Source organism: Choloepus didactylus, chromosome 18, assembly GCF_015220235.1.
Source record: "Choloepus didactylus isolate mChoDid1 chromosome 18, mChoDid1.pri, whole genome shotgun sequence".
Taxonomy (NCBI): domain Eukaryota; kingdom Metazoa; phylum Chordata; class Mammalia; order Pilosa; family Megalonychidae; genus Choloepus; species Choloepus didactylus.
The window spans coordinates 44,787,814-44,807,576 of record NC_051324.1 but is presented as its reverse complement, the minus strand read 5'-3'; the positions used below and the strand labels follow the sequence as shown (position 1 = coordinate 44,807,576).

At 36.7% G+C, this 19,763-nt stretch overlaps 1 protein-coding gene across 6 annotated transcripts in view; it reads right to left on the bottom strand.

Moving 5' to 3' along the window:
- Positions 1-19,763, bottom strand: part of SPAG9 (sperm associated antigen 9) — a 157,228-nt gene that overhangs the window by 108,408 nt on the left and 29,057 nt on the right. For 5 of the 6 annotated variants that reach the window (XM_037810337.1, XM_037810336.1, XM_037810338.1 and 2 more), the window contains exon 2: positions 1,688-1,808. In XM_037810337.1, coding sequence (XP_037666265.1) covers positions 1,688-1,808 — 121 coding nt within the window. Of the gene's footprint in view, positions 1-1,687; positions 1,809-15,768; positions 15,857-19,763 lie in introns of those variants that run through there. The other variant, XM_037810343.1, reaches the window with a different exon arrangement.

Below are 19,763 nucleotides of genomic sequence, written 5' to 3'. Positions count from 1 at the left end.
TTGTGAAAAAAGAAGCAATATCTCATTTAAATGTATGAGACTTACGAGGCTCTGTGGTATTAAAAATGCCATTTCAAGTACATGGCAATTTCTCCTCTAGTATTTCCCTTAGGATAGAAGCAGATTCCTCAAAGCATAAAAGGATTTTAGACAAGGAATTACTTTCCAAGTCAAAAAAAAAAACAAAAAAACTTTCTTACCCAAAACTTGATAAACTTCAGAGATCAAGAAGAAAATTTAATTGCTGAAACAATCCAGGTTAGGCTGGTTCTGTCAACTGTGCCTTTAGTATTTGGTTCTAAAATACTCCATAATCCCTGATACAAAAACAATCTGGTTAGGACTTAAATATTATTCCAATAACTAAATTTTCTTCTTTTTTTGAATAGAGAATATGCTTAACTCTTGAAATGTACCCAAAGTTTGCAAATGCCAATAGACTATTCCTCTAAAATGAATGGTACTCATAGTAACATGACTCCAGAAATATAGTTGTTAGTGTGTGTACTGTGGAGTCCATCATTCAGCTAAGACCTCAAATTTCTATAGTTGAAACGAAGAAGTCATTCAGTGTATTGAACGTTAAAAGAAGGATGCACCCCTCTAGGTATTTACCAAGCCCAAAAGTACAAAGATGAGACACATGACTCAACTGGTCTCATTCAAGTTCTTTATCAAAAACGTACTGGCACCATTCTGTGACATCTGCTTAACAGTTACGTGAGGTCTCCTTGAATGCTACAGAACTCCAGATTCCCAGTGATTCTAGGTTTAGGTGTGGTATGCTCTTTCAGAGTTCCAAAGGGAGTAGTCAGTTCTCACACATACTCCAAGCTTAGTCCATCATAGATGCCAATCCCTTAACAGCAGGTGACCCCATGTAGCCTTAATGGGTAATACGGAGAGAGTAACTGCTAGCCATCTCTTGTTTCCTAGCTAAAACTTCTGGAAGTTTACAGTGTTAGAGGAAAACATGGAGAACTCTCTATCTACATGTATCAGACATGAAAATAGGCCATGAAGTTTCTCACCATTTCTTTTTCTAATTTTGACTTTAATTAGGTCCTTTTTCATTAGCCAAAAAGGGAAAATCATCCTTGGGGCTTCAATCAATAATTATTTTTTAAAACAGGCATAATATATGAAATTAGATTCAAAATGAAATGATTCTGAAAAATGAAGCTCTACTCCCCTAAATGCCCTCAGTTTTCCATTAGAAAGGAGCAAAAAAGAATTCAGTAATTTTTTTATTCACACTTCAAGCTAGAGTTCTCTTACATTTTTAAATTTCATAGCAATACAGAAGCAATGGAACTTTGTGTGCTTGATCAAAATTAGAATAAATGATACACACACACACACACACACACACACACACACACACACATACCAGAGAACTCTGCATAGTGGATATAGCTTAATATTAACAGCAAACAAAGGCTGGGAGCTAAATGGAAGAAGAGAGTAATATAGGTATATTGGATATAGTTTTTTCTACAAACATGGCTACCATGTGGAAAATGTGAACAAAAGAGAAGTAAATCCAGCTCCCAGGTCTCATTCTTGAGTCTGGGATAACAATTCCAAGCATATATTTAGAACCACAGTCAAATATCAGGATGAGTCATTGCACTATTAGAGACCATTTTTTAATGTGCACTTATGAGGAGAGATGTTTTTTACTTACTCTGGTCAGCATAGTTTTTTGCTTTGAGTTCAAGTTGTCTTGTTTGAGATTCTAAAGATTCCACTCGGGTCTGTAAATCCTTTTTTTCCTGTTCTTGAGAGTCTTCAAATTCAATGAATTTCTAATAGAGAAGAACATATATTATTTTCACTATCATATAGATCATATATTATTTTCTTGGTATCAAGAATCATAATTAGGCATTAACTGTTTAAAAAGATTTCAGAACCATGAACATAGGTTCACTTTTAGTTCTCTGTAAAAATTAACTTTTAAAACCTCCAAATATAGAAAGAAAAAGAGGACGAAATAATTTGCCCACAGCAACAAAACTCAGAGCACTACTTTTATTAAGATGTTTCCACTTTTTAAGACAGGATTCCAAAAGAAACAGGTATATTTTACACCAAAAATACATAAATCCTTTACCTAGTATACTTGCATGTTCATCTGAGTTCAAGACTCAATTGTTTACATGACATGTACAACAGATAATGAAAAATGATGGACTAATCATTAAATACTTGTTAAATGATTATTTGATTAATGGACAGTCTTGTAGATTTACTTGAACCATGGAGTTAAAGTTCCTAAGAACAAGGACATGTACTAGGAATATCTCCACCAATCAAATCTAACTTAATAAAACCGCTCTCTTCAAGGGAACCAATGTTTTCTAAATTGTTAAATCCAATTGTCAATTCTTAGTCCTCATCTTACTTGTCCTATTGGCAACATTTGACAACCAATCATTCATTCTTCCGTAACACATTTCCTGTTTGTCTTCTAAAATCTTTCCTTGTTTTCTTCATACGTTACAGGCTGCTCTTTCCATTTATCTTTTCCAACTTCTTAACATTGGTGTGCTCAGTTGGCTTTTTTCTCTTCCCTTGTTACTCTTATTCTCTGATGATCTCATCAAGTTTCATGGCTTTAAATACTATTGATATGTTGACAACTTTCACATTTCTATGTCCAGGCTGGACTTGAATTCCAGATTTGTATGTCCAGCTGCCTAGTGGACAATTTCATTTGGATATCTAACAGCATTTTAAACTTAACATGTCAAAAACAGCTCCTCTCTGTTTTATCTAACTCATTTAAATTATTGTGGCCAATTGCTTAAGCCCAAACTTTTGAGTCACCTTTGGCTCTTCTCTTTCTCCAACACTTGACATCCAATCTATCAGTAAATCTATCTTCAGATCCAACCACTTTTCATCTCCCACCACCTTGATCCCAACTACAACAATCTACTGCTTGGTTTATTGCAATAAGAATACTCTCCTAATTGATCTCTTTAGTTCTACCCTTGCACCCTCTGCAATGCATTCTCAACATAGTAGTTAGGGTGATCTTTTAAAAAGTAAGTTGGATCAGTTTACTCCTCTGCTCAAAATCCTCTGATGGTCCAGGAAGCTGGCAGAACAGGTGAGGCAGAGCAAATTTCTCCTCTGTGAAAGAAATTAGAGAAAAGGCAGAGAATGCCCAGGACAGCAGTGCCGGGGTGCGGGGTGGCCAGAGAGGGACTTCAATACATAGTGGGGACTTGGACAAAAAAGCGGAGAAGCTGTGTCTTAAGGTATGGGGTGAATTTATTCAGTCGGGACCGCCAGCAGCAGCCGGCAGCAGTGAGATTACAACCTAGCAGGGGAGGGAGAACTCTCCACTCCCGTGCAACCATTTCAGCAATTAGCTGGGAAGATAATCCTCCTCAACCATATGGCCAGGAGCTCCTGTGAGGGAACCCAGGAAAACAGCAGACCAGTGTTGACTGCATTTACTCGCCCTCCATGGAAGTCAGTCGTTTGCAAGGGAAACAGGTGATAATAGCTGAGGGTGCCACACGGAAGCACTAGGAACCCCTCCCACATTCCAGAGGCTCGTGGGCACACAGCGAGCAGGGAGCAGGACACATTTGAGCCAGAGGGTGACACAACCTAAAAGTGATCCACTCAGAGGCGAAAGAAGCACGAGACCCCCTGATGAACTGCACAGGGTCCACACTGCACCACCAGCACTGGCAGAGCACACCCTGCCCAGTTCACAAGTGAAGTTGGGGGAAAGCTGGCTTGAGGCTGAGAGATGGCTCAAGAGGACCATGTGATGGAAAGACAGGGAAAGTACACTGCAACAAGCTGTGGCTCTGCCAAAAATATATTATACATAATGTTCAAATAATCCTGCATTTCCCAAAATAAGCAAATGTCCAGAAGCCAAAAAAAAAAGCATATGAAGGTCCAAGAAGATATGGACAAGCCAAACAACCACATTAAAATGCAAGAGGAGACACAGAACTTAGAGAACTTGGAATAATTAATCAAAGAAGTACACACAAATCTCCAAAACAACTTCAGTGGGTTGGCTAAAGACATAAAGGGCATCAACATGACTTTAGAAGAGCAGAAAGAAAAATTTGAAAGAGAAAACTTAAAAATAGCAGATCTTCTGGAAATAAAAGATACTATTGATCAAGCTAAAAATATACTACAGACATGCAACAGCAGATTTGAAGAGGCAGAAGAAAGAATAAATGAACTACAGGACAGGCCACTGTGATGGTTAGATTCATGTGTCAACTTGGCCAGGTAATGGTACCCAGCCGCCTGGTCAAGCAAGCACTGACCTAACAATTGCTGCGAGGACGTTTGTGGCTGGTCAGTAAACCAACAGGCTGGTTTATTAAATCATCAGTCAGTTGACTGCAGCTGTGACTGATGACTCACTGAAGGGCATGTCTTCCACAATGAGAGAATGCAGTTGGCTGGATTTAATCCAATCAGTTGAAGACTTTTAAGCGAGACAGAGGACCTTCACTTCTTCGGCTGACCAGCGAAGCATTTCCTGAGGAGTTCGCTGAAGTTGCCAGTTCGTTTCCTGAGGAGTTCACTGAACATCTTCATTGAATTGCCAGTATGCTGGCTGACCTAGGAATTTGGACTCGTGCATACCCACGGTTACATGAGACACTTTTATAAATCTTATATTCATAGATATCTCTCATTGATTCTTTTTTCCTAGAGAACCCTAACTAATACACACACAAAAGAACAAACAATGAAAAAAATTAAAAATTTTGAAAAGGATTTCAGGGAAATGGTGGACAACATGAAGCACACAAATATAAGAATCACTGGTGTCCCAGAATGAGAAGAGTAAAGGGCTAGGAAGAGTATATGATGAAATAGTTGGGGGAAAACTTCCTAAACTTTCTAAATGACATAAAAATACAAATCAAAGATGCCCAGTGGACTCCAAATAAAATAAATCCAAATAAACCCATCCCAAGACATATACTAATCAGACTGTCAAATGTTAAAGTGCAGGAGAAAGTCCTGAAAGCAGCAAGAGAGAAGTAAGTTACCACATACAAGGGAAACCACATAAGACTAAGTACTAACTACTCAGCGGACACCATGGAGGCCAGAAAGCAGAGGTATGGCATATTTAAGATTGTGAAAGAGAAAAATTGCCAGCCAAGAATTCTTTATCCAGTGAAGTTCTTCAAAACTGAGGGAGAGTTTAAAATTTTCACAAACAAACGCTGAGAGAATTGGTTAACAAGAGACCCGCACTGCAAGAAATATTAAAGGGAGTTCTACCAGCTGAGAAAAAAAGAGAGGAGAGAGAAGTTTGGAGAAGGGTACAGAACTGAAGAGTATTAGTAAGGGTAACTTAAAAGAAACAAAAGGGAAGAGGGGACAGATATGACAAATAAAAATCAAAAGATAAGATGGCTGGTTCAAGAACTGCCTTCACAGTAAGAACTTTAAATGGGAATGGATTAAACTACCCAATTAAAAGACACAGATTGGAAGAATGGATTAAAAACTATGATTCACTGACATGCTGTTTGCAAGAGACTCATCTTAGACCCAGAGACACAAAGATATTGAAAGTGAAAAGATGGAAAAAAATATTACATGAAAGCTACAGCCAAAAGAAAGTAGGGGTAGCAATACTAACATCAAACAAAATAGACATTAAATGCAAAGATGTCATGAGAGACAAAGGACACTATATATTAATAAAAGGGACAATTCACCAAGAAGAAATGACAGTCATAAATGTTTATGCATCCTATCATGGTGCTCCAAAGTACATGAGACAAACATTGGCAAAACTGAAGGGAGCAATAGACGTTTCTACAATAATAGTCAGAGACTTCAATGCACCACTCTTCTATAGATATATCAACCAGACAGAGGACCAATAAGGAAATTGAGAACCTAAACAATGTGATAAATAAATTAGACTTAACAGACATATATAGAGTGTTACATCCCAAACTACCAGGATATATATTCTTCTCTAGCACTCATGGAATGTTCTCCAGGATAGATCATATGCTGGGGCACAAAACAAGCTCCAATAAATTTAAAAAGACTGCAATTATTCAAAGCAGATTCTCTGACCATAATGGACTGCAACTAGGAATCAATAACCACCAAAGAACCAAAACATATACAAATATGTGAAGGTTAAACAACATACTCCTAAACAATCAGTGGGTCAAAGAAGAAATTACAAGAGAAATTGGTAAATATCTGGAGACAAATGAAAACGAGAACACACCATATCAAAACCTATGGGATACAGCAAAGGTAGTGCTGAGGGGGAAATTTAGAGCAATTTATAGCACACATTTATGCATACATTAAAAAGGAAGAAAGATAAAACCAAAGACCTAACTGAACAACTGAAGAGGCTAGAAAACGATAAACAAACTAACCCTAAAGTGAACCCCTGGGGAAATGGGGAAGAATCCAGAAATGCTGGACATCCCCATCTAGATTGTTACTGGTGTTCTTGCAAATGCTGAGGACTGACAGTTTGGTAGAATGAGCCCTTGATCTCGGGGTATGCCTCTCTGAAGCTGGTAGCTGAAAGGAGAGGCTGAGCCTACTTATAATGGTGCCTAAGAGTGTCCCCCAGAGAACCTCTTTTTTGCTCAGATATGCCCACATGGCAGGTAAACTCACTGCCCTCTCCCCTACAAGGGACTTGACTCCCAGGGGTATAAATTTCCTTGACAACGTGGGACATGACTCCTGGGGATGAGCATGGACACTCCATCAAAGTGAAATGAAACAAAGTTTCAGTGACTGAGAGATTTCAAATGGAGTTGAGAGGTCACTCTGGAGGACATTCTTATGCCCTATATAGACATCCCTTTTTAGTTTTTAGTGTATCGGAATAGCTAGAAGGAAATACCTGAAACTGTTGAACTGCAACCAGTAGCCTTGATTCTTGACATTTGCATAACTATGTAGCTTACTTAGTGTGACTGTGTGATTATGAAAACCTCATGGCTGACACTGCCTTGGTCCAGTATATGGACAGATGAGTAGAAAAATGGGGACAAAAACTAAATGAAAAACCGGGTGAGATGGGGGGTGGTGGTGGAATGTTTTGGGTGTTCTTTTTTACTTTTATATTTATTTTTACTTTTTGGAGTAAGGAAAATATTCAAAAGTTCATTCTGGTGATAAATGCACAACTATGTGATGGCACTGTGAATAGCTGATTCTACACTGGATGATTATGGGGTATGTGAATAGATCTCAATAAAACTGTATTCTAAAAAAACTAACCGTAACTCAAGTAGGAGAAAGGAAATAACAAGGATTAAAGCAGAAATAAATGATACAGAGAACAACTGCAAAAAGATTAAAAAAACAAAAGTTGGTTCTTTGAGAAGATTAATGATTGATAAAATCTTAGTGAGACTGACAAAGTCAAAAAGAGAAAAGACCCAAATAAACAAAATCAGAAATGAGATGGGGGACATTACTGTGGATCCCAAAGAAATATTTAATCCTAAGAGGATACTATGAACAAATGTACACCAACAAACTAGACAATTTCCTGAAAACACATGAACAACCTCGAGTGACACAAGAAGAAACAGAAGACCTCACAAACCAATCACAAGAAAAGAGATTCAATCAGTCATCAAAAAGCTTCCTACAAATAAAAGCCCAGGGACAGATTGCTTCACAGAGGAATTTCACCAAGCTTTCCAAAAAGAACTGACACCATTCCTACTCAACCACCTTGCAAAAAACTGAAGAAAAAGGAACATGGCCTAACTCACTTTATGAAACTAACATCACTCTAATACCAAAACCAGATAAAGATACAACAAGAACGGAAAACTACAGGCCAATCTCCCTAATGAATATAGATGCAAAAATTCTAAAAAAAAAAATACTCGCAAATAGAATCCAAAGACACATTAAAAGAATCATATACCATGAAGTGGGGTTCATTCCAGGCATGCAAGGGCAGTTCAATATAAGAAAATCAATCGATATAATACAACACATTAACAAATCAAAAGGGAAAAATCATCTCAATAGATGGTGAAACAGCATCTGACAAAATTCAGCATCCTTTTTTGATAAAATCACTTCAAAAGGTAGGAATTGAAGGAAACTTCCACAATATGATAAAGGGCATATATGAAAAACCCACAGCCAGCATAGTCCTCAATGGTAACAGACTGAAAGCCTTCCCCAAGATCAGGAACGAGACAAAGATGCCTGCTGTCGCCACTATTATTCAACACTGAGCTAGAAGTTCTAGCCAAAGCAATCCAGCAAGACAAAGAAATAAAAGGCATTCAAATTGGAAAGGAAGAATTAAAACTCTCATAATTTGCAGATGATATGATCATATATTTGTAAAATCCTGAGATATTGGCGATACAGCTATTTGAGCTTATAAACAAATTCAGCAAAGTAGGGGGATACAAGATTAATGCACAAAGGTCATTAATGTTCCTACAGAAATTACCTAACTGAAAAGACACTCAAGAAAATAATTCATTCACAATAGCAACTAAAAAAATCAAGTACCTGGGAATAAACTTAACCAAGGATGTAAAAGACTTCTACATGGAAAATTACAAACTTTACTAAAAGAAATTAAAGAGTACCTAAATAAGTGGAAAGATATTCTGTGTTCATGGATAGGAAAATTAAATGTTGCTGAGATGTCACTTCTACCCAGACTGACCTACAGATTCAATGCAATCACAATCCAAATTCCAACTTTGCAGACTTGGAAAAGCTAGTTATCAAATTTATTTGGAAGGGAAAGGGGCCAAAAATTGCCAAAAACATTCTGAAGAAGAAAAACAAAGTGGGAGGACTTATACTTCCTGACTTTGTAGCCTATTACAAAATCACAGTTGTCAAAATAGCATGATATTGGCACAAAGAAAGACAAGGCAATCAATGGAATCGAACTGAGAATTCGGAAACAGATGCCCAGATTTATGGTTGACTGATTTTTATAAGGCTCCCAAATCCACTGAACTGGGAAAGAACAGTCTCTTCAACTAATGGGGCTGGGAGAACTGGATATCCATATTCAAAAGAAAGAAAGAGGACCCCTACCTCACACTCTATACAAAAATTAACTCAAAGTGTATCAAAGACCTCAACATAAGAGACAGTACCATAAAACTCCTAGAAGATAATGTAGGGAAACATCTTCAAGACCTAGTATTAGGAGGTCACTTCTCAGACCTTCCACTCAAAGCACAAGCAACAAAAAATAAATAGATAAATGGGAACTCCTCAAAATCAAAAGCTTCTGTACCTCAAAGGAATTTGTCAGAAAGATGAAGAGGCAGTCAACGCAATGGGAGAAAATATTTAGAAACCATGTATCTTATAAGAGACTGATATCTTGCCTATATAAAGAAATCCTATAATTCAATGACAATAGTACAAACAGCCCACTTATAAAATGGGCAAAAGATACGAAAAGACATTTTTCTGAAGAAAATGAATGGCTGAAAAGCACAGGAAAAAATGTTCATCTTCACTAGCTATTAGGGAAATGCAAATCAAAACCACAATGAGATTTCATTTCACACCAATAAGAATGGTTGCCATTAAATACACAGGAAACTGCAAACGCTGGAGAGGATGTGGAGAAATTGGAACTCTTACTCATTTCTGGTGGGAATGTATAATTGTACAGCCTCTGTGGAAGATAGTTTGGCAGTTCCTAGAAAACCAGACATTGAGTTACCCTAAGATCTGGCAATTTCACTTCCAGGTATATACCCAGAAAATCTGAAAGCAGTGACACAAACAGACACTTGCACACTGATGTTCATGGCAGCATTGTTCACAGTTGCCAAGAGATGGAAACAACCCAAGTGTCCTTCAACAGATGAATGGATAAACGAAATGTGGTATATACATGCAATGGAATACTATGCAGCAGTAAGAAGGAACGAAATCCTGAAACATATGGCAACATGGATGAACCTTGAAGACATAATGTTGAGTGAAATAAGTCAGGCACAAAAGGAGAGATATTGTATATTATCAATAATATGAACTCACTGAACAATATAAAATCAGTGTCTTATAATGTTGAATATAGAGGAACTAGACATGGAAGCTAGTGAAGGGAGAATGATTACCTAATATGTACAGACATGTTAATGAGGGTGAACTTAAATGTTTGGAAATGGACAGAGGTAATGATAGTTAATAGGATTATTAGTATCAGTGCTGCATTGAAGGTAAACATGATTGAAAGAGGTTATTTAAAGGTATGTATCCCACAGTTTAACATTACAAATATATATAAGTGCTTGCATGATCTACTTCTAAGGTATGACACTGGTACAAAGAGTTAACAACAGAATGGTATATGGGAAAAACTACCTATTGCATATCATAGACTAAACTTAATAGGAATACCTCACCAGTACCACACTAATACTAGGGATAGATAACTAGGGGATGATGAGAGCTTTGGGGTATTTTGGGTTATGATAATTATTTAAAATTGAGAGTGATGATGACTGTACAACTAAGCAAAGATAATGCACAGAATATAGGTTATGTGAAATTAGGAACTCCCTACTTAATAAGTCAAGTCTTTGATCTTGAGGCTTGCTCTAGTGAAACTTATGGCTGTAAAGGGGAGGCTAAGCCTATCTATAATTATGCCTAGGAGTCACCTCCAGAGAACTTCCCTCAAAGTCCTTATTACAGCCTCCTATGCCCTACACACTCTGCCCTTTACCTCCATGATATCATTGTCTCCTTCTCCTCCCCACTCACCCCACCACAATCCTTCACATACTCTGTTTCAGACCTCCTTGCAATTCCTCCAATATTTCAAGCCTTTTGCACTTGCCTCTTTGACGAGAATTCTCTTCTTCCAGATATCCAAACAGCTTCCTCCTCATCACCTTTGGTTCTCTATTCAAAGTCATCTTCTTATTGAGACCTTCCTTGGCTATCTTATTTAAAACTTCAACACCCATTCCCTATCACTCCTCCCTGCTTTATTTTTCTCCAGAGCACTTATCCCCATTTGTGATAGTTTAAGCTGTTATATACTCCAGCAAAGGCAATGTCCTTTTAATACATTCTTATGGGTGCTGACCTAGTGGGAGTGGGAACTTTGGTTAGGTTGTTTCCACAGAGATGTGACGCACCAATTCAAGGTGGGTCTTAATCCTTTATGGAGTTCTTCATAAAGGATAAAAGACAGAGAAACACCCAGAGAGAGCTCAAGAGAAAGAAACACCCAGAGGACTTATAGAGAACTGCCCCAGGAGAAGCAAACAAGGACCCACAGAAACTGAAAGAGCCAGAACCTGAAAGCAATGAAACCTGGGAGAGAAGGATCAGTAGACATTGGCCATGTGCCTTCCTATGTGACAGAGGAACCCTGGATGCCATGGGCCTTTCTTCAGAGAAGGTATCATCCTGCCGATGCCTTAACTGGGACATTTTCATGGCCTTAGAACTGTAAATTTGTAAACTAATAAATCCCCATTGTAAAAGCTAACCCATTTCTGGTATATTGCATTCTGGCAGCTTTAGCAAACCAAAACACCATCTAACATATATTTGAATAATTTATCTTATGTATTATCTGCCTTTCCTCACTAGAATGTAAACTCAATGACAGTAGAGATTTTTGTTTGTGTTGTTTGCTGCTGTATTCCCAGCCTAAAGAATGATGATAAACCTCTATTGTTGCTCAGATCTGGCCTTTCTCTCTAAGCCCAACACTGCAAATAAACCAGTACCCTCCCCGCTCTTCATGGGCCATGACTCCCAGGGAACTGAATATCCCTGGCAACGTGAGACACGACTTCAGGAATGAGCCTGGCCCTGGGACTGAGGGATTGAAAATGCCTTCTTGACCAAAAGGGGGAAAAGAAAGGTAACAAAATTTAAAGTTTATAGTAGCTAAGAGATTTCAAACCTCTATCCTGGAGGTTATTCTTATGCAAGCTCCTGCTAGATATACCAAATGGCCAAAGAATGCGAAGCCCTAACCAACAGTAGACTTGAAATACCTAAGTCCCTATCTGAGACTTTACAAAAGTTTCAGTCACTAAGTTTATTTTTTCAGAAACCTAAATCCTGCAGAGTGTTTCTATGCCAGATAAGTCCCCAAACCCCAAGGCAACAGCCTCTTCAAGAACATCAACCAGATGCATCCCCCTTCCCCATAATGTAGACAACCCTTTCTAACATGAACAGGTTAGGGTGGTCACTGCCTAGACATCCCCGAAGATCAAGAACGTGATTAAATGAGAGGAAGGTGTAGCAACAGACAAGATTGGATTTAACAAAGGATCATGAATAGTGAATCTTTATATATTAGATGCTAGGTATTAGAATAGCTAGAGGGAAATAACTGAAATGGTGAAACTGTAACCCATAACATTCTTTGAAATTTGCTCTACAGCTACTCTTTAAATTGTACTTTGAAAGTTATCACCTTTCTGTATATATGTTATATTTCACAAAAAGGAAATAACTGAAACTGTGGAACTGTAACCCATAACATTCTTTGAAATTTGCTATATAACTACTTGTTAAATCATACTTTGAAAGTTATCACCTTTCTATTTATGTTATACTTCACGATAAGGAAATAACCGAAATTGCGGAACTGTAACCCATAACATTCTTTGAAATGTGCTAACTACTTGTTAAATCATACTTTGAAAGTTATCACCATTCTGTATGTATTTTATATTTCACAATAAAAAAAACGTTAAAAAGAAGAATGATAATAACACATAGCAGGTGCACAAATATTTGTTTAAAAATGAATGAACAAATAAAACTTTCAGAGAAAAAAACTGACATCGAAATAGAAAAGTGTGTAATTCACAAAAAACGTATGCTATCATTAAATATACTCTAACTTTGTCCTCAAACTTGTCAGTCACTCTAGTGGACACTGTCTGTTGTCCACACATAACTGCCTTCCTTTGGGGAACTTCTCTCCCCAATTTCATACTCATTCTATTCAGTGCATGTAATTCAGTCCATGTAATTGGTGATATTCCCACAACTCCATCTCCATACATGACTTAAACCAGACTGATCAGTCTTCTCTGGAACATCTGTCAGTTATTAGGAAGAACAGTATTCCTTCCTGTGGAATCAGAAACTCTAAAAGCCTAGTAGGTTTAAGCTGCAAATGGGCAAAATTTCCCAACATGAGGAAAGAGCATGTCTGAGAATGAAGCCATTACAGAGGAAACAAAGTGCAAGGGGAAGGCAAACCATAATTAACAGTACTATTTGAGCACCTGAATTCAGTAGTTACTGCAGTCAACACTATCCTAGTGTTTCTGCTTTTTTTTTTTTTTCAGTTTACATAAATCAACAAATTCCTTTTTTATATAGCTTGATTGATTGGTTTCTATTATAAGTAACTGAAACCATCCTTATATAGTCACTTATTTTCTCTCAAGAGCCATTTTATTCACTGCTTTCTTTATCTTTGAAGCTTGAAACTTCCAAGCTCTAAAACATTGGTCTTGATGACTCAGGGGTACACAGACCCATTTAAAAATCTGAAACATCCATGAACCATATTTCCCCAGAAAAAAAATGCCCCACTCACCCCAAATTCCACCTATTTTTCTCAGGGGGCTCAGAGACTCCCTTATGTCTTTTCACAAACTCAAAATTGAGCACCCCTGTCCTATATTCTTCTATGAAAATATTCCCTATTTGTGAGACTTCTGGGAAAATCCACCAAATAGCCATTGTTTATTTTTCCAGAATATTTACTGAAAGATAACTATATGTAGAAGTAAAGTTTACAGTAAATATGAGAAAAGAGGCAAATTGACAATCATTCATTCATTCAAGTAATATCTACTGACTACTTACTAAATGCCAGGGGCATGATACATGACTCTAAGTACCAGATCATCCCTGCTTCCTCTAACACTGGCTACAAACAAACTGAATGAAGGCAGATAATATAAAGGTTACATTAACCAAAAAAGCAACAATGATATAACAGTCTGTTGCTGATGAAGTAATAAGTTATTTTGACATTTTGCCCGGGGATATATGCAAAAATAAGAATTTATAAGAAAATGTAATTATTTTTGCTTTGCTTTGAAAATGAGGCTCCCTTGGATAATTTAACTACTATAATCTGAGTAAGTAACCAAAAATTCTTACTTTAGGATTCTTTTTAAGCTATGGATAAAATATTGTACTACTGGAATTCCAAAGAACTTTCACAATTTTGCCTATTTAGAACTCCTTTCTGATTTTTAGAAGAAACGTCATAATGGACACATTATGTCTGCTTTGTTTCTTAGCCACCCAGGTTGGCTGCAAACAGGGCATGAATAATCCTTAACTGTTTAGCACTCACTACTGTAGATTTACTCAACACAGACCTAACTAAATGATTCAAGTTTCACAAACTTTACTTTTTATGACCACTGAGGTTTTATATCACCATAAGTAAATATGGCAAAAGGAAGAGTTTTTTTGTGTGCTTTTTTAGCTCAGGAATTCTCTTTTGTCTGCATTTTCCCTTCACAGCAAAGAACTGGCAATATGAAAACATTCTAAAGCAAATAAATACTCCAAGGCTGTTCCTTCAAGCAATTCAGAGACTATAAAATACACTGCCCTCTCTCACAAAGTCACAAAGATGTATGTTTTCTTCTTTCTTGTTCTATCTAAGTAGTAGATTTTAAACTTTTTGGAATCATGAACTCCTTTGAGAATCTGATAAAAACAGACCTTTTCCCTGGAAAGATAAATATGTAAAAGACAAACTATGAATTCAATCTGCAAGTTCTAAAGGAAATAATGATTTTTCCCATTTATAAAAACTGTGACTGTTGATTTATTTTTAATTAAAAAAAAAACACACAATATTTATTCTCCATGCTCTTGAGACTCACAATTTTAAATGTGTGTTACATCTTGAGATTGGAAATTTACAGCTGCCATCCTTATTTAAAATGTTAATCACTGAAAGACCACAAAAATAAACGTTCATCGGTTCTGATAAGGCACCTTAATAGATACAGAACACTGAAGGCCTAGTAGTATAAACACTTCTTAGCCTCAAAGAGTAACTCAAGAAAAAGTAACAAATGACAGACATTTTTTAAACTGCTACCCAAGAAAAATATACACTATAGGCTAAGCTGTCAGGGTGATCTAAGCCATTGTTTTGTGAAATACCCCAATAATATACATAACCTCTGGAACCAAAGTTGCTACAGGGTAGCCTAGGAAACAGAAAATTGATGCAAATGCAAAGAACTTCAAAAAATGACCTAGCTATATACAGCATTTAACAATAACATGAAAGAAACATTGACATAAGAGTTTAAAAAAAGAGAAATTGGGATTGAAATAGAGAAGGTGCCAAGATTATTTGATCAGATGCTAAAATAGGGCTCTTGGCAGAAAAAAGTTTGGATCCATGACCCTCACAAGAGAGCTGTTCTTCTTCCTGGGTGATGAGAACAGCTGTTGTTGTCGTTGTTGCTGTTTTCCTGTAGCTAACCCTCTCATACTGTAAAAAAAAATAATTAAGATAACAGGTGGCAGGGATTACACTAAAAAGAGTGTTCTCCAACAGGGCTTTATGCTTCTCTTCTGTACTCATGTATTAGGTGAAACCAGTAGCACGTGTGAATACTGCTGAATCTCTTCTTGAGTTATTTCAAATAAATATTTTGCTTTCTACTCTTACAATTTCAACTTAACATGCAAATTGAAGTAGCAAAAATAGGAACAACTCACATTCTGTTAACTTCACTTCTAGTCAAAGAAAAAATGCTTGTCACCGTTAAAGCCACACACCTATTTACAATGACTGCTCTTCAGATGTCTGCAGTAGAGAATAGGAAGAATAAAGTTATTTATTTAAATATTTAAATATTATTATTTAAAATTTATTTATAGATAAAATAACTTGTAATATATAGAACTAAAGGTCTTTACCCTTCTAATCCAAGCACCTATTACAGGTTAGGCACCAAAAACTACTTAGGTAGATTATAATGTTTTGGAAATGGATGGTGGTGATGGCAGCACAACACTGTAAGTGTAATTAACAGCACTGAATTATATATGTGAAGGTGGTTAAAAGAGAAAATTTTAGTTTATATACGCTACTAGAGTAAAAATTGAAACATAAAATATAGAGCTGTACAACACAGTGAACCCACAATGGACTGTTAATAACACAATTATAAAAATAAACTTCAATGAATTACAACAAATATGCCACACAAAACACACACACACACACACACACACACACACACACACACAGAAACAGTTGCAATATAGCATGCTAAGTGCTATAATGGAAGCAAGTATAATAAGGGGCAATGGGAACCTAGAGAAACAAGTGACTAAATCTGCCTTAAAAAAAAAAATCTATTTCAGCTGACTCTAAAAGGAACAGTTTACCTAAAGAAGTGGGGTAAAATATTCCAGAGAATTGTAACATCACATCAAAGGCACAGTAACATGAAGATCATGATGCGCAGAAAACTATCCTTCTGTTTTAAATTGAACAGCTGATGTAAAGAATAAACCATAAGCCAAAGACTATATTGGCAATCTCTCCCTCCGATTCACAAAGGAAGTAAGTGGGTAAGATTTTATTCATCCACCTATCCTTTCAACATACATCTCAAGTCCCTGTTATATGCTAGGCAGTTCTTCAAGGTGCTGGGAATATAGTATGCTACAAGACAGCCCCAGGTCCCTGTGTTCCCCTGCTTGAAATTTAACATAAGAAAACAAACATTAAACATGGGTCACCACATTCTATACAAAAGATGGATTTGTGGAGATCTTAACATATTTCAACAGCTGCCTAATTTGAGGCTAATGCTGATAAGGGATGGCTAGTATCTCTGTACTACCTAACATACTATCAACATGGGATAACAGCACAGTGTTGGCTTACAACTCAATCTCAATCAGCTTGCATATGTCACAATTCTTGAAGACTTTCTGAAATAAGGAGTTAACATTTCAAACTTTGAGTACAAAATGAGTATTTTTAAAATCAAAATTTGTATGTACACAATGCAAGGCTATAATAACATATGTGACTTAAGAAATAGTAGTGCATATCAGAAAAGTGATAATGGGGGAAGTTATTGATATATGAGACTCAGGGAAGACATTTATGAGAATGTGAGACCTGAAGGATATATAAAAGTTCACCAAGCAAAGGGGCTGAAAGAAACCAAAGGAAGTCCAGAATGATCAAAGGTTAGAGATATGGGAGAGAATGGCCTGAGGATGAGGCAAGAAAACAGAAAAGGACCAGATCATACAAGACCCTGAAGAATGTTAGACTCCATCCATACTTTGAAAAGCTCAATCTGGCTAGGAGATATGGAATGCAATGGAGGCATTCCTTTGCTAGAGAAGGAAATGAGAGCATCTGAAGGAAGACCAAAAGTTATCACAGTAACCCAAAGAAAAGATGATTACAGGTATTGGCTGTGAGGATGGAGATGAGAAACAGATGGGGAGTAGGGGAGTGTAATGGGTAATTGTGCTTTAATGCAATCTTGTTGGGACAGACCTATTAGTGTAGCTTAGGTTGGAACCTGTTGGTTCAGTACTTCCATGGAGGTATGGCCATGCCCATTCAGTGTGGGCCTTGATTAGTTTACTAGCGCCTTATATAAACTCAGACATAAAGGAGTTCACAGCTGTAGCTCAGACAGACATTTTGAAGATGGCTGTTGGAAGCTGATGCAGACATTTTGGAGAAAGCCATTTTGAAACCAGAACTCCGGAGCAGACACCACCCACGTGCCTTCCCAGCTAACAGAGGTTTTCAGATGCATGTGCCATCCTTCAGTGAAGGTACCCTGTGTTGATGCCTTAACTTGGACACTTTATGGCCTTATGACTGTAACTCTGTAACCAAATAAATCCCCTTTATAAAAGCCAATCCATCTCTGGCATTTTGCATTCCCGCAGCATTAGCAAACCAGAACAGTAATATAACAGATTTCATTTTCAATATCAAAGTAAGCTAACTGTGAGATATTCAAGTACACAGATACTTTCATTATTGCGGGTAAACTAGTACAATCTACCTGGAAGTTAGTCATGTATATCAAAGTCCTGTGGTTAAAGGGAAAATCTTTAGATTGTATATATGTTACTAGAATAAAAATTTGAGAAACAAAAAAACCATTGGGACTACACAACACAGTGAACCCTAATGTAAACCATACACTACATTTAATAATACGATTATAATATTCTTTCACCAATAGTAACAAATGTATCACACTAAGGCAAGGTGTTAATAAAAGGGGGAATATTTGGGAACTCTTTTCTCTGCACAATATTTCTGTAAACCTACAACTTCTCTAATCTTAAAAAAAGCCAATTTTAAAATGAGAACATATAGAAAGAATGTACTTTTAAAAATACATTTGATGGCTTCTGATATAAAATATTGTATATAGTATAATCCTACTTTTATAAACTGGAGGAATAAATAGGCAAAGAAAAAGGTCTGCAACTATACATTAAAACACTAGAAATGGTTATATATCAGTGGTAGGATTTAGGGTGACTACTTTTTTCTATTGCCTTATCCTTGGAGAGTCTAAAAATTTGGGGGTGTTTTTTAATAATAAAAATGGATTATTTACATATTTTAAAATAATAAAGGAAAGAGGAATATGCAAAATAAAGGTTTATATGTTTCTTCAAATATGGTGGAAGAGTTTAAACATGAACCTTAATTTATTTGCATTTCAGTTTGGAAAGGTTTGCTATATCGAGCATTAATATTACCATTTGTCTAAATAAAAATGATTGTGGGTATTTTTCTAAATGTAGTTAATCAAGTTCAAACTCTGAAATGAGATATTGAGAGGAAATCAATTTGAAGAGAGAATCCCATTTTAATTGTATACAATTCATGCTATACCCCATAACAATACATTAGATCTGTTGAAGTCCAAAGCTAAAATACAAAAGTGATGTAGTTCAGGACTAGGATAGGAAGTGTGGATTCATTCCAAAAAGCCTGTAGAAAGACAATGTAAAAAACAGATTGGCTTGAAAACTTAATTCTTTCCTATATTTAAAGGTATTTAAAACAGAGTTCCTGGTGCAAGTAGAATGTTTCCTTTTATATAATTTGCATATAAACACAGTATTTTTACGTAAAGTAAACAGGATTTTGGAGGTTTCACCCTAGCCACAGACATTTTAAAGGGGGAAAAAGTCAACTAGTGCTCAAAAGAAGCCTATAGGCATTAATCAATGATTTAACGTCACAACTTCTTGTCAGTGGCATGACTTTATAAAGTTGGTCATCCACCGCTACACTTTGCCAGTTGAGGGGATTAGCACAATATCAGAATCATGGTGGGTAGGGGGAGTGCAGCCTTTTTCAAATTAGAAAGCCATCCTGCTCATGGAAACTCTGACTGTGCCTGCAGCACAAGAGAGTTTGTCAGATCTCTCAGGTATGCGGGTGTTGAGTATGCATGCGTCCTTCTCTCCTTCTCCAGCTCTCCCCACCCAACACATTTTTTTTTAAAAGGAGGAGAGAGTGAGAGCCCTTAAATGGGCTTTTTAGCATGTCTGATAAACACATCTTCACTGGACACCCTCCCTTCCATTCTCAATAACTAATACGCCAGCAACAATACTGATGTAACTTCAGAAAGAATTTTCCTGGGAGCAACTAGACACTTAAAACAAACAAACAAAAAGCAATGGACAATACAGTCTTA